At 35.9% G+C, this 14,565-nt stretch overlaps 1 protein-coding gene across 2 annotated transcripts; it reads right to left on the bottom strand.

Moving 5' to 3' along the window:
• Positions 1-1,436: 1,436 nt before the first annotated feature.
• On the bottom strand, positions 1,437-8,904 carry LOC117617288 (zinc finger protein 830). Of its 2 annotated transcripts, none has more exons than XM_034346615.1 (7): positions 8,649-8,904; positions 7,709-7,808; positions 6,926-7,142; positions 2,638-2,848; positions 2,125-2,200; positions 1,982-2,028; positions 1,437-1,869 (listed from the first exon to the last, which is right to left on the bottom strand). In XM_034346615.1, the coding sequence occupies exons 1-7, from the start codon at positions 8,735-8,737 to the stop codon at positions 1,689-1,691; spliced, it is 921 nt and encodes a 306-aa protein (XP_034202506.1). In that variant the 5' UTR covers positions 8,738-8,904; the 3' UTR covers positions 1,437-1,688. The 2 variants fall into 2 exon arrangements, with proteins under 2 accessions (XP_034202506.1, XP_034202507.1); XM_034346616.1 differs by having other exon boundaries at positions 1,777-1,869; positions 1,963-2,028.
• Between the last annotated feature and the right edge of the window lie 5,661 nt (positions 8,905-14,565).

The following is a 14,565-nucleotide window of genomic DNA, read 5'->3' as shown; positions in this document are numbered from 1 at the left end:
GTTCAATGAATATGCATGGCATCATGAGTCAATATTGAGAAGACACCTACTATCATTTCCCCAAAGTTTTTTAATTTGAAACCAAAAATTCCTAACTAAGCCAATGAGTTCTATCTCAATGGAAAATAGCTTTCACTTACAGATCAGTAGTCTTAGTTTTGAACTCCTGACACCTTGGTAAACTATATTTTTAAAGTGATGTTAGTATAAAAAGCAGTGTGAAAACCGTTTGGTAAATTTTAATATAAAATTGTTATAATTGTTGTAAAACTAATCCCCACATGACCTTCCTCCCTTGTCGGCAGCAGTAGCAGAGGTGACGACTGTGGTGACTTCGACGGCATCAGCTTTGTTTTTATGTTTGTGTGTTTATAGGTTTTTGCTATGCATATTCTCCACCAATCATCGGTGGTTGTGTCTCGGCCTATGGTCTCCACCACCATCATTTGCTCTTCGACTACACGGGTGTCTCTTCCGTCGTTTATCATCAGTGGCACTTATGGAGTTAGGGATGCTTTAAAGTGTATGTGTCACTTATTGCTTGGATTATGGTAGTGCTCTTTGTAGTTTTGGTAGCTTGTCCATCACCATCGTCTGTTTGTAGCTTTGGTTACTGATTTCTCTTCGTCGGTTGTGATCTTGCATTGGTGGCGGCCCGACTCCTGGGTTTTGGGTAGTGTAGCATTTTTGTGTTCTTTGTCTTAGGGTTTCCTAAGCATGTGTTGTATTTTGTTGGTTTTTGCCCTTATGTGGGCTTCATGTTGTTATGTGGGCCTTATTCCTTTCGTGTTCTTTGTCTTAGGGTTTCCTAAGTATGTGTTGTATTTTGTTGGCTTTTGCCTTTATGTGGGCTTCATGTTGTTATGTGGGCCTTATGCCTTTCGTGAGTTTAATAATTGTAGTAGGCTCTATGCCTTTTTGTGTTGCATTAGGTTGAACACATTTTTGGGTTCACATTGGTGTAACTAGCTTTGGCATTCTATTTAATGTAATTGGCTTTGGCATTCTTTGACTCCTTAATCCTAATTCATTGGTTTTCTTTGTGCCATTACTTTTTCTTGTCAATAGATTCATAGAGTACCCATGAAAAGGAAAACAAGGTCAACAGCTTCCCTCTCTCAGAATGTCTCGTACTATTTATTCACATATGAATTTGGTCAATGGCTTATTTCCTTCTTTTTTTTCTTCAGATCATGATGGTGTTTGTCAATTGGTTTCATGCCAAATTGAACTTAAGAAGTGGGGGATATATAATCTTCATTGATGGCACAACTAACCACGAATTAATTTGATGAAATCTTGCCATCTTGGACTTTATTGAGAAACCTTGAGATCTACTAATAGCATTGTAAATTCCCAACAAATTATTGGCCAAAAAGAATTCCCAACAAATTAAGCATGGATGATGAATGGATTGGGTTGAAGCTGTAAATAAGTATGTCAACGGGAAAATGCGTGTGTTTTTTTTTTTTCTCACTTCTTTTAAATGCATGCAACATGGTGAGGATGCCCAAATGAGTTCGGTATACATGTTTACTTTCACCTTCACAAACTCCCAATTGCACATAGCCTCAGCAAAGCTTCCAATTTTGGCACCAAAGAACCTACAGGTTCCAAAGCCAGTCATTGGCACATTACATTGTCTGGTTTTGAACATGTCAAGAACAGATCCTACAGACCAAGAGCATTCAAAGATGTTGAGCTCTCCAATCCACTGCAAAATTCTCATCACCGTCACTATCACTTGATGACTCATCATGACTGGGCTCCTTTTTAACAATCTCCGAAACTCTTCTGCGCTTGGAAGCACTCGCAGCCTTCAAGTCCATTTTCTTCTTTCTTAACAATTCTACTTTCTCCCGATATGTCCTGAGCGAAAGGAGAACGAAGAAGGTAAAAGTTTACAATGAGGAAAATAGAGTAACAAAAAAGAAAAGAATGTATAAAATCAAAGCACGGCACCTTTATTTGCTGAACTCACCTTTGCTCTACTGATTCAGCCTCTTCTATCATCTCAGCGGCATCAATCTGTGGCACAATTGCAATGACGAGAATGATATGAGTTTGTGTGCAAATCAACCTCATGTAGTACAAACAATAGTGCAAGGATATAAAAGCGCTCACCTCTTCTTCTTCCAACCTATTATCGACCTCCTTCAAGTCCTCTTGGATCAACTTTTCAAATTCTTTGTACTCATCTCTACCCAACAGTTAAACACAAATTCAAGGTCACAATGTGTTCATGTTAAACCTACTTCAAGAGGGGAAAAATAAAATAAAATAAAGTGACATTAAAAGATGACAACTGCACCCGACAATTTAAAAGACACTAAGAGACCAACAGCATATTCAAGACAATATTGCAAAAACTAAAAATTTTAAATAACAAACTTCCCAAGTTATGAAGATTCAAATTATGAACTCTTTAAGCCTTTTCAGAATCCCTTTAACATGAACATGTATATTTACCGGACTTTGGAACTTCTATGTATATCTAGAATGGAATTTAGAACCAATAACCTTTGGGAGTAAATACATACTAGACTAGAAACTAGAAAAATAAAAACAAATAAGAGAACTTTTAAGACAATAACACCATTATAATCTAGGAGTTATTAATAATAACAGTGTACTTACTTGACATCTGGCTTAACAAGCTTTATTCCCCGTGCAGATAAATCAGCTTCCTTGTTATCAAAGAAGCCCTCAGGAAGAGCTCCCTTTATTTGCTTAGCTTCTGAACTGGCAATCTGTGATGATGTCTGTGTAAGGTCCCTGGCAGGCTCAGTTTTTCTCGTCTCAATCTTTTTGTATGAATCAGTCTCTGCCACTGTGATAGAGTCTGTTCCTAAGACGATATTGTTAAGTTAGAAAGACTAATCAATCACTAAAACATAAAAAAAAAGAAATAGACTGACAGTTCAAAAACTAAATCCAAAAAATTGCCTTCCAGGCAGAGTTCAAATCCTCTACTTAGATTTTTTGTTCTGGTATTGTACATATGACCAAACCAACATCATTTTAATGTAAACCACAAAAAATTAAGCTCTAGAATGACACCATATTGTGCCAATATCAGAACAACATAAATAAATGATCCAATTTCATCTAGGCAGCTACATATGACACAAAAGATTTGGTTTTCCAAAAGGAAAGATTAATTACTGTCTACAACAACAAGAAAAGGGAAAATTACCCGAGTAAGAAAAGGCACATATCAAAACCATAACAAACATAACTTTAAGAATTGATTCATAAAACCCAAAAACTGTATAATCAAACAAGAAAGCCGAACTGTTTGTTTTTGGCCTAATGGCATTAAAGAAAAGGCGTGATATTAACTAAATGTCATAAAATAAAGGACTATTGAAAAAGGATTGTTGTGAGTTTTTTTTTTTTTGTGGAATTGAAAATTTTAGTGGAGTTTCTTGTTTCCTTCACTTGATTCACTTGATTATGAATGAAGAAAGAGGCTTAATGAGGGGGACACCAATTTGTTTTCAGTTTTTCCACTAATAAAATTTGTTTCGCTATTTCAAAATTTCAATAACAATTCAAACCCCATTGCCAATATCTTCTCCAGTCTCAACCATCATTGATTATTAGCTTGGTTACATCTCAATGACCCTGGGGTTAATTAGATTATAGTGCTAACATTTTTAATTTCATATACTTCTAATGATGTAATGAAAGCAGGAAAAACTATTGATGGTGGGAATTGTACTTTTTTAGCATTTTATTTATCAAATAAATCATTGTACTAATAGAAAACGAGGAGCAAGAACATACACGAATCATGTATTTACACATCTAGTTGTTTTTCAATAAGCAAGAGAAAATTTGCAGTTTTAATTGGAACTTTCCAAGAAAAAAATCAACATAAAAAATTTTCAGTTGAGAAAAAAAAGTTAAAAATCTCAGGCCTATCGGTACTTTAGTCATATCAAGTTAGGGGTTAAACTAATAAAACAAACTATTGGGCTAAATTGCATGAGAAATATGCTTTTTGAATTCTATGGATTAAGAATTAATCTGGTGGGTGTGTATCGGTGGAGAATTCTAATGTAGGGCTTATAAATATTCTTCCTCCCGAAAAAAGACGTAATATTTTTTTTTGAATAGAAACATTGTATTGATAATCAAGGGGAAAAATCCTCGATCAAACAAGAAGACCAAAAATAAAGAGTGTCTGACCTACTAAGATTGAAAAAATTCTGTAATTAAAAAACACAAAAAACACAAAACTTCAGTAAAATCATCTTAAGACTGCCATCATGTCTCTCATGATGGTAGAGTAGTGATAGTCCTTGAACTGCCCCGAAACCGAAGCCCAAAGGGATGCCCAAAATTTAATTCTGTCCCATAATTCCTCAACCCTTAACTCCTATATGACCCTGAAAAATTCTTCGATTTCGCTCCATCCAGATATTCCAGAAAATAGCGTGAACTAGACAATCGCGAAGGATTCCAGCTCTCTTCCCCTTCCCCGAAACCCTCAGATAGATACTAAGGAGCTCAAAACACCCTTTAGGAATCACCCACTCCGCTCCAAGAGCACCCAACAAGAAGAAGATCAAGGGGTTCAAGCCTAATCTCAACTGAGTGTTTTTATCCAACCACAGGACATGAAACAAACAACTTAAAAGACATAGAGCAGGTAAGCTAAAAGGCCAGAAAATATTCTACTGATAATCAAAAGTTCTTTAAAAATAATGTTAAGCAAATCAAACAACAAGCAGATTCACATTTTAACAAGATTATCCACAATTTTATAATATGGGAAAAAAACTGCAACTGGTAGATATCATATCATAAAATTGAGTCCCAAAACCTTGATATAAAAAGTGACTTCATGTAAATTAAACAATTAAGCTCCTAATATGCTTCGTCAACCAAAACAATTAATGGGAGACAAAAAAAAATTATTTATTCAATTATGCTAATTTTTCAAGTAAGCACAACTTATTATTCTCTTATTTGCTTCATAGGAGAAAAAACTATTGGAATCTTAAATCATGAAGTAACAACTAATCTATATTTCCTCCAAGAACAGAAACATAAATTAGGAGAAGATCCACACAAGCGTATCTGAATTTTTTTTCCAGTTAGGCAAACCAAAAGCAGTTACAATCATCTATTGCAATATATTAATTCTAGGGCTGCATGAAGAGTAAAACTGCTCAACTAGAACTCTTTTTTTGGTAGGGCAGCCATAGGACTTCTTTGGAATAAGCTTATAAGTTATACACTCACCTAATTATATGTAATAGTAAAAGAAATACTGTGTAACTAATCCAATCATAAAGTTGCAGGCTATCCACCATAAGTGCAAGGGCTCAACTCTTCAGAGCAGCCAATTATCACAAAATTCTGAAAGTAAGGAGATAGGTAATTGCCTATATATAACTAATGCCATCAATGAATTCAAAAACTAGTTGTACAGCTTCAGATGCTATCCTACACAGATATTTTCTACATTTTGGCTGAGGACACAGGTGCTGTGAAACTCTGTGTCCATCAATACAATTATCACTTATTATTTATTATATTACCTGAGACTGAGAGGATCTCCTCAATAAGAAAGTATTCACAACGAGGAAAGCAATAAAGCATACTTAGGATATGCCTAGCAACAGAAATGCAAACAGGGGTTTTTATCACAAATGGTCCTTGAGGTTGGTGAAATTATCACCTTTGGTCCTTTTATGTTTTTTCCTGACATTATTGGTCCTTTAATTATGTTACACCTCACACATCAATTTGGTCATGCCGTTAGGTTCCTTCAAAATTTCTGTTAAATTGGCAATGTGACCACGTGGCTTTAAATACAATATATGATATATTTTAAATATTTTAAAACTTAAAATCCTTTTAAAAAAAGAAAATTAAGTCTTATAAAAAATATTAAAACTGAAACAAAAACAAAAATACACGTCAGCATCCCCCCTTGCCAACCCCTCCCCCTTTCGTAGATCCACTCTTTGCCTCTCTCTCCCTCCTCTTCCTCTTCTTCCCTTCTCTCTCTCTCTCTCTCTCTCTCTCTCTCTCTCTCTTATTTAAATTTTGGTTAATTTCGTCCCTTCTTGGGTGGGGCTAGAGAAAAATAGAGGGTGAGAGACAGAAGGGAAATGAGGGGAAGGGGCGGAGGGGGAGAGTTGCTGCAGTTTTTATTTTTTATTTTCTTTATTTAGTTTCTAATTTTTTTAGATTTTTAATGTTAAACCAATTTTTTTAAAAATTTATTTTTTATTTAGATCCCTGTGTCATTATCTCATTGGATACGTGGGCACCACATACATGACACATCATCAATTTAACAGAAATTTTGACAGAACCTAAACAGCAGGACCAAATTGATGTGTGAGGTGTAACATAGAGGACCAATAATATCAGAAAATAAGATAAAGGGCCAAAGGTGTGATAATTTTGCCAACCTCGGGGACCATTTGTGATAAAAGCCCATGCAAAAAAAGACAAAATATTATAAAGATTTGGATTGTACACACATTTTGGAATAACTATATTCATAAGGAGTGCTACACTTATATTTGTAATCTGGAAAGCAAGAAGTTGAATGCACTCACCCTCGACCCCGTTTCTTACTCTTTCCCTTGGCTAACTACATAAATCTTTTTCAACAACTGAATTCTGCATAGTTGAGTAGAACTATCCTCCTTTTGTTCAAATAAATGAAAGAGCAAGCTACACCCGTGCAAAAAGGCTAGTACATACAGTCTCTCCCTTATATAAGTCTGTAAATAAATGAAAGAGCAAGCTACACCCGTGCAAACAGGCTAGTACATACAGTCTCTCCCTTATATAAGTCTGTATCCTCTATACAAGATGATACAGCCCTTACTCCTCAGGCAATCAAACTAAGCAATAGGGTGGTGATAATAGTAATATAAACGAAATAGATTCTCACCAGTATTTCGTTTTTGTGCCTCATGGTTGTCAAAAAAATCTGGAGGAAGGCCAGATGACGTTTGAGGTCTAGGCAATTCTGTAGAGCGTTCAGGTCTTAGGATATGCAACTCCGGAGGATGTTCAGGCTCAGGTTTGGACAATTCTGGATGGACTTCAGTTTTTGCGTTGTTGACTCGGTTTAGTCCAGCTGCTGTAGCTTTGAGATTATTTATTGCCTATTGCGATAGAAACATCACTTCAGTAATACTCAGTCAGATAACTAAATTAAAGATAAAGAAAAAGGAAACACATCTATATTTATGGCATCCCAGGTTCAAATCTAGAGAGTCTAACAGAAGGAAATGCTTCCTCTTTCTGCCAAATATAGATTTAATGTATGGGTTTATCCAAGCCAAATTAGTATACGAGAAATAAGAAGTAACCGAACAAGATTATTTGCCTACATTTAAAGGGATGGGATGAGACCTAGACTGCTGAGCAACAAGATAGAGGGAACCATTCAAGATGGTAACAAAACCACCTTTCAAGAGCTAAAATGGTGTTATTGAATTCAACAGTATTGTAATGTTCCAACATCACAATACATGATTTGATTGACAACAAATGTGTTATTTCTATAACTGTTAAGAAGCAGGAAAAATTGATGCATTCTCCTATTCATATTAGTTAAAAAAACTTAGATCTTTCATATCAACTTTGGATTTTCCATATTACAAGATGTTTGTAGGTCTCTTAGTTGCTTAATCCTATGATTAGGAAAGTACTATATGAATGTTATCACCTCATGATGTTTACGAGATGCTTGATGTGCTTCCCACTGAAATTCAGATTTCAGAGCGATGTCACAAACCCTGCATACGGGCTGGTCAGATTCATTATACCTGTATGTATCACACGAAAGGGATGAAGCAGTCAGAAACTCTGTCTTGGCAATTTAAATATACAAATCAGCTTCATCAGTAGAAAACAAGATATCAGATGTAGTAACAAGTGAAAAAATCAAATAAAAGGTAAAGGAAAGATAGTATACATAACAAATTCCTAGATACAATCAGGAAAGATAAAAGTAAGATTGTTTGACATTCCATAATCCGCATCTTCTTTGCTGATTCCCAACGAGTTCTCGTGAGGTTCATTTCAAATTATGATTAAGGAATTAGATACTACTTAACAAATTATATTTTACTAGCTAGAACAGAATAATGCATTTGTAAACAGTTCAAAGGGACTGCTAAACCAAATTCATACTTCGTGCTTGATTACCTCAAAGTTTTAACAAGATCAAAATTTGAGAGCATGATTTTCTAACATGAAACCAATTAAACATTCAAGACTCTGACAGAACCAACAGTAATAAACACTGCTTAACTTTTCTTTTAACTAGAAAACTACTACTTAAAAAATGAAATTAAGTATTTTAAACAAATGCACATTAGGGGTCCCAATTTTAAATACTAAAAATAATCAATTTATGTTTCGAAAACATAAATTGAAAACAAAATTTACGAAGAGGGTTCTACAGAATGCAATTTAAATGATAATATTACATTAAACTGAAAGTCCTTAGTCTAAAAAACTTTATTTGTGTTCTTATAAGTACAAATATGTAGTACCCAGTTACAAATAATAATATATGTGTGTGTGTGTGTGTGTGTGTGTGTGTGTGTGTGTCTGCGTCTGTGTAAAAGCAAAATTGGAAAAGAGGAGGTGTGAGCACTGACCGTACAAGAGGAGAGTCTACGCGCTTTTCCTTCTTCTGGGCATTCAATCTAGCACGAAACAATGCCTTATTCCTGGCTTTAGCATCCATCTCTAATATCTATGAATCAGAGACTGGGAGAGAGGGATGGGTGACGTCTCAGAGAGGGCGTCGGTGGAGGCGACGGCGGATATGAAGTCGTGCGTGGCTGAATACTCAGAGAGGAGCGAAGCGATTGAGAGAGAGAGAGAGAGAGAGAGAGAGAGAGAGAGAGGTAGGGGGATGAGACGAACGGCGTGGAAACAAGTATCAGATGTGGGACGGCCTACTGTTTTTCCTGCAAACAGCCGCGGTCTATTCCCGCCACGTGACAGAAACAAATATATTGATTTGTTTGGGCTGAATAGTTAATACGAAGCATATATGGTTATTTGTTATTTGGGTTAATATAGTAACCAATTTGAGTACAATTATTTATTAGTGATCAAAGTGAAAATATTGTGTAGAATCTAAGGACAAAAAAAGATTTTTAACCCTCCTTTAAATGTCACTCTCCAGGTTTATTCAACGAAAAACAGCCACCATGTTTATAAATTGTACAAATTTGATTATACAATGACTAATTTGGCTATAAAAAAAAAAATTTCTCACAAGAAATTATGGGCTTTGGAAAGTTTGCGAGAGTAGTGAAACAATCATTTTGCTGTCTTCCATTGATCTGTTTGCAAGGTTTTGGATTTGAAGTATAGATTTGTGCTTCTGTAAGCTGAATTCAGTGTGTATGTGTATAATGTATGCACACTCATTCACATGTATGTATATACACAGTAATTTGAACATTTCTATTCAGCGGCAGATGGCATGGAGGCAAATGTTATTAAACTCTAGAGCAAATTTTGTTACTCTCTTTCTATCTCACTTTTTCTGTTACCCAACACCAACTTGGTTAGCATTGTATGTATTCACAGATGCCTTCTTCAAAGGGAAAGAGGCATTCAAAGACCTGGTCAGGGTTATCAAATTATGACAACTTTTCTTTACCTGGGTTACTTGATTTTGAAGCTGCTGAAGAGGGTTTTCAAGCTCTCTTGAACAAGCTTCGATCAAATACCCATCTCTGATTGGGAACTCTGCTTTCATTGGCCGAGCCACCGATGCTCAAGACAAACCCTAAAGGCTGTACAATCTGGCCTTCAGAGCCTTCCATGGTTGCTCTCTTCCTTCACCTTTTTCATTTTCTCGTTTATAAGGCAGTCCAAATTTTGTTTTGTTTTTGTTTGTTGGGTTAACTGTGTCATGTTTCTGCACTCACTGGTTTGGCAGGCTTCGCTTCTTCGCTTGAAGAGTAGATTTTCTGATGGTTTTCCTCTCATTAGCAGATGAATGTGCTTGACATTTTGGGGCTCATTCTTGTGGAAAGTTAGCTAATGAACCAGGGAACTACTTTGTCTTGCTACAATTTTTCCCTCTTGTAAGGTTTGAATGGCAACTGGGTTACTGTTTTTCCTTTCTACTATCTAGAACCTTTCTTGACAGGCAATTGTAAACAAATGGATTCAAGGAAAAAAAAAAAAAATTAAATAAATTAGTAGATGCAAGGGGTTGTAACTCAAGTGGTTAAGAACAATTAATCATGCACCTGAGGTACTAGGTTCAATTCCCTTCTCCCAATAGCGCCTGTATTTAACAATAATAAATAAATAAATAAAACGCTTAACAGATGCATTACTAAACAATAAAGCTTAAAACATATGGCAGTGTGTCTAAACTCAAAGCAGTAAATACCCTTTGTATAGTATTAGGTAACTAATCTCCCAAGGGAGGTACAGTATTACGTCACGACAATCAGGATCCACATTTGTATCCTAAAACATTTGCTTTACTTTTACAATTCATGCCTCTCTATCTCAGGTTACAAAGAAGGGAGTGCTATTAATATTATCTTCAAAGGTTTCAAATAAATGCATTGCTGTCCTGCTTCAGGCAAGGGGTCATATTCCTCCACTCTGTACAAAATCATTTCCAGGCAGGTCTTGCATTTCATACATGAAATATCAGATTACACATTTCTGCTGAAAAGTCTTACTATCGTTCTAAAGATGGAATAGTTGCATACCCTATAGACTCCATTGAATCGACAAAAGCTAAGTGTTCCTAATACTATTCCAGCAACTTCACCTCCATGCGAGAATTGCAATCAAAAGTTATTACAATCCATGAATAACAAAACTTATTACAACCCGTGAAAGTGTTCAAATCTTGAAGCTCATGATGTAGAAGATGAATGTAGAGGAGGCGACTGATTTGTAGAAGTTTGAGCAGTAGATGAAACTAAATGTAAAACAAAGAAAAAAAAATAATTACATTAAGCACTGAACATAATATATCAACTTTTAAAAAAAAAAAAAAAAATATTTCAACTTACTTGCTTGGATTTCTTCAAGTTGCTTATAAAATTCAAGCTCCTCGTCCGTAGGTTCTTTGTAGAAGCAAAATTCATCCGCTCTAAGCCAATCACAAGTACACACTAATGCCTCTACCATTTCAGGAGTCAATGAACTTCTAAAAGGATCCACAATCCTCTTACCCAAGCTAAAAGCATTCCCACTAGTAACCGTAGAACTTGGGATTGAAAAGATTTCCTTAGCAATCTTTGAAAGGATTGGATATCTTGATTGATTCCCTTTCCACCAATCCAAGAGTTTGAACCCTTTGTTCAAAGCGTTTTCAAAAGGATCAGCGAAGTATTTATCTACTTCATTGGATATGTCCGCAAGTTGTTCCTCCTTTATTTGTTGCAAAAGGTCCCTTACCAATTGTGATTGAGCATCATCACCATCAAGCTCATCCTTAGCATCCTCATCTTGTAAATCAAACAATTGTAGACTCCCAATACTAGCAGACCCTTTATACTCATTATACAAAGTGAGCATACATTTTTTAACCTCACTAACAACAAAGTCTATCTTAGTAGGCTCGGCTCCAAGATTTCGAAAGATGATCTTAAGCATTTGCAATTTATATCTAGGGTCCAGAACATGGGCTACAAAGACAAGCTTGTTTATAGTCTCAAAGCTCCCCCAAAACTTCTCAAATTTTAACTTTATTGAAAAAGCCACCCTTTGCAATTTAGGATCTCTACCATCCTTCATTTTCTTCTCAATCTCAACTTGTAACCCAACCATTTCAGTAAATACTAGATTGGATGTACACGTTTTGGTTGCACTAAGCTTAAGAGTTGTATCATAAAACTTCTTAAGAAAATGCACCAAGGCTTGTGCATTCTCCCAATCCTCCTCTACTGGAGGGCCCACTCTCTTCACAAGTCCTTCCTTTGCATCCTTCTCATACTCATTAAAATACGCCACAAAGTAAGCATTGTCATCTGCCATCCTACTAAACACTTTCTTGTACTTCAATGCACCATCAAGCATTTTATAAGTTGTATTCCACCTAGTAACATCATCCATGAGCACATTTGCCATCTTCTCATTTTTCTCTAAGAAGACAAAGTCCCTAAACTTGGCCAACCTTTCCGGGGATGAATGAATGTATTTCACACAATTCCTTATCCCCTCAATTGAGTTATAAAGCTCCATCAACACATCCTTAACAATTAGATTAAGGATGTGACAAGCACACCTCATATGCAAGTACTTGCCATCAAGCATAATGGTGTTCTTTGACTTGAGGCTCTTTGCCATGTACTGAACCACTTCATCATTTGCGGACGCATTATCAACTGTAATGCTGAAGACCTTGTCAATCCCCCAACTATTCAAACACGCCTCTAAGCACCTCCCTATGTCATCACCCTTGTGACTAGTGATTTTTGTGAAATTGATGATCCTTTTATGCAACTTCCAGTCATTGTCCATGAAATGGGCAGTGACTACCATGTAATTGATGTTTTGGATTGATGTCCAAGTATCGGTTGTGATACTTACTCTTTGATCACCTATCAGACTCATGATCTTAGCCTTCTCCACTAAGAACAAATCCCACACTCCCGCTGCAATCTCCTTCTTATTAGGTATCTTGAAACTAGGTTGAAGTTCAGTAATGAAGTCCCTGAACCCGGAGCCCTCAACCACTCTAAAAGGCATCTCATCCTTAATGAGGAACATAACACACTTGAGTTCACTTCTCTTCTGGTTAAAAGTTTGGGGGAACAAACCACCACCCATGGTCTCAGAATTTAAGACCGATTGAGTTTCATCACCACGTTGATAAAGAGGAGAGAGCTTGCATCTCCTTGCTAAGTGATTTTTTAAACCAGTTGTCCCGTTTTTCTTCGAATCAGCCGGCATTTCCTCTTTGCAGTAATTGCAAACCCCAATCACCTTTACCCCATGAGCATCTTTCTTTATCATTTTCTTGCAGTGTAACCACACCACAGATTTTGAGGGTTTCCTCTTCTCTCCCACATTGACAGAATTTATTTGTTGGTCCTGAGGTTGTGTTTGGGGTTGAGCTTGGGTTTCGAGTTTAATAGAAGGTGTACTAATTGAGGCATTTAGCGTATTGGATTGGCTAGCCTCCATCCTATCATAAATAAAGATACCAACCAAACAAACAAAGACCCCATAAATTCAATTATCACCAAACATTATAACCAATCAGCAGCTAAGACATCATTATCAATCCAAAAATGAATCCTAACCAATCATCAAGCTATAATTGTTTCACTAATTATTATCATATCATGCACATCATCATTATCAACATCATAATATAAAGAAATCTGTTAAAACAAATTTCATTATTAAACAAATTCAAATCATCAACATTCTCATCAATTCATCATCAATTTATTTTTCAATTCCCATCCATTCAAGTCATCAATTCTCAACATATCAATTCGTCCTCATCATCATTTCTTGTCATCTCATTTCATCAGCATAAAATAGATTTGATTATAGACTCAATTCAACATTATCATATATCAAATTGAAAACTTGGGTATGTAAACCAAAATCTATTACACCACTGCCCTTAAAAATAAAATTTGCCCAGATTCATAGAAGAGTAGAATTGCGAAAGTACAAAAGGCAAAACTCCTAGGCATTGCCTTGCCACGTTGTTCAGATTACAAATTGAGGCAGGTTTTAAAAGAAATTTACCTCAACCCGGAACGGAAAACAGCCAAAGCAAACAAACTGAGGCAGAGCACTGCAAAACCCACAAGAAATTGATCAGGTTTCAAATTCTATTTTACCTCAAATATCCAGAAAAAAAGAACCCAATCAAAATTTATCAAATAACAACCAAGAATAGAACAGAGAAATAAGAATTTCAAAAACACTACCTGTGGGTGTTTGAGAGAGAAAAAGCGAGAGCGCGAGCAAGGGAGAGAGAGAAAGGAGGAGGAGTGGTCGCCGTAGCCGGTGGTTGGTGGTTGGAGGTTGGAGGAAGATGGAACCGGAGCTGCTGGACAGGGAGATGAAGGAAGTGAAGCAATGGTTAGGTTTGGACGGGACGGGCTGGGGAAATATTTTTTTGTTTTCTTTTTCTTTTCGGGGCTCCCCCCAATAACATTTTCGGGCTTGACAATTTGGGCGCCAAGATTTCCGGCAATTATCAGCGACGCTCTAAAAGTTATATATGTGACGAATAAATTCATTCCAATTTCTTTCTTCTTCTTTTTGGTTTATAGGCATAATATCTTATGATTTTATAGAAAATCCCATTTTATAGTTGTATATATTATGTTATTAATTAGCCGGTGTAAATGCTTTATATTGGGTATAATAGTGAATCTTCCAATTAAAAACTTGTAATTATTAATTCATTTACAACCATAACTGAAAGAGAGAACAACCAAAAATAAGTAGATATCGTTATCAATACTAATACTAATGATGATGATAATAATATAACTTTTCAAAATTTGTTTTTATACAAGCGATAATTTTAAGTTTTCTAAGAAAGGGGATCGA

The sequence above is a fragment of the Prunus dulcis genome, chromosome 2, assembly GCF_902201215.1.
Source record: "Prunus dulcis chromosome 2, ALMONDv2, whole genome shotgun sequence".
NCBI lineage: Eukaryota > Viridiplantae > Streptophyta > Magnoliopsida > Rosales > Rosaceae > Prunus > Prunus dulcis.
This window is presented reverse-complemented; position numbering and strand designations above follow the sequence as displayed.

Bases quoted from the DNA above. Each gene is read 5' to 3' on its own strand.
- LOC117617288 (XM_034346615.1), bottom strand. From the start codon at position 8,737: ATGGATGCTAAAGCCAGGAATAAGGCATTGTTTCGTGCTAGATTGAAT. The intron at 7,143-7,708 runs GTGATAACATTC...CTATCGCAATAG, and splicing joins CATCTCGTAAACATCATGAG to GCAATAAATAATCTCAAAGC. The intron at 2,201-2,637 runs GTAAGTACACTG...ACTGTTGGGTAG, and splicing joins CTTGTTAAGCCAGATGTCAA to AGATGAGTACAAAGAATTTG.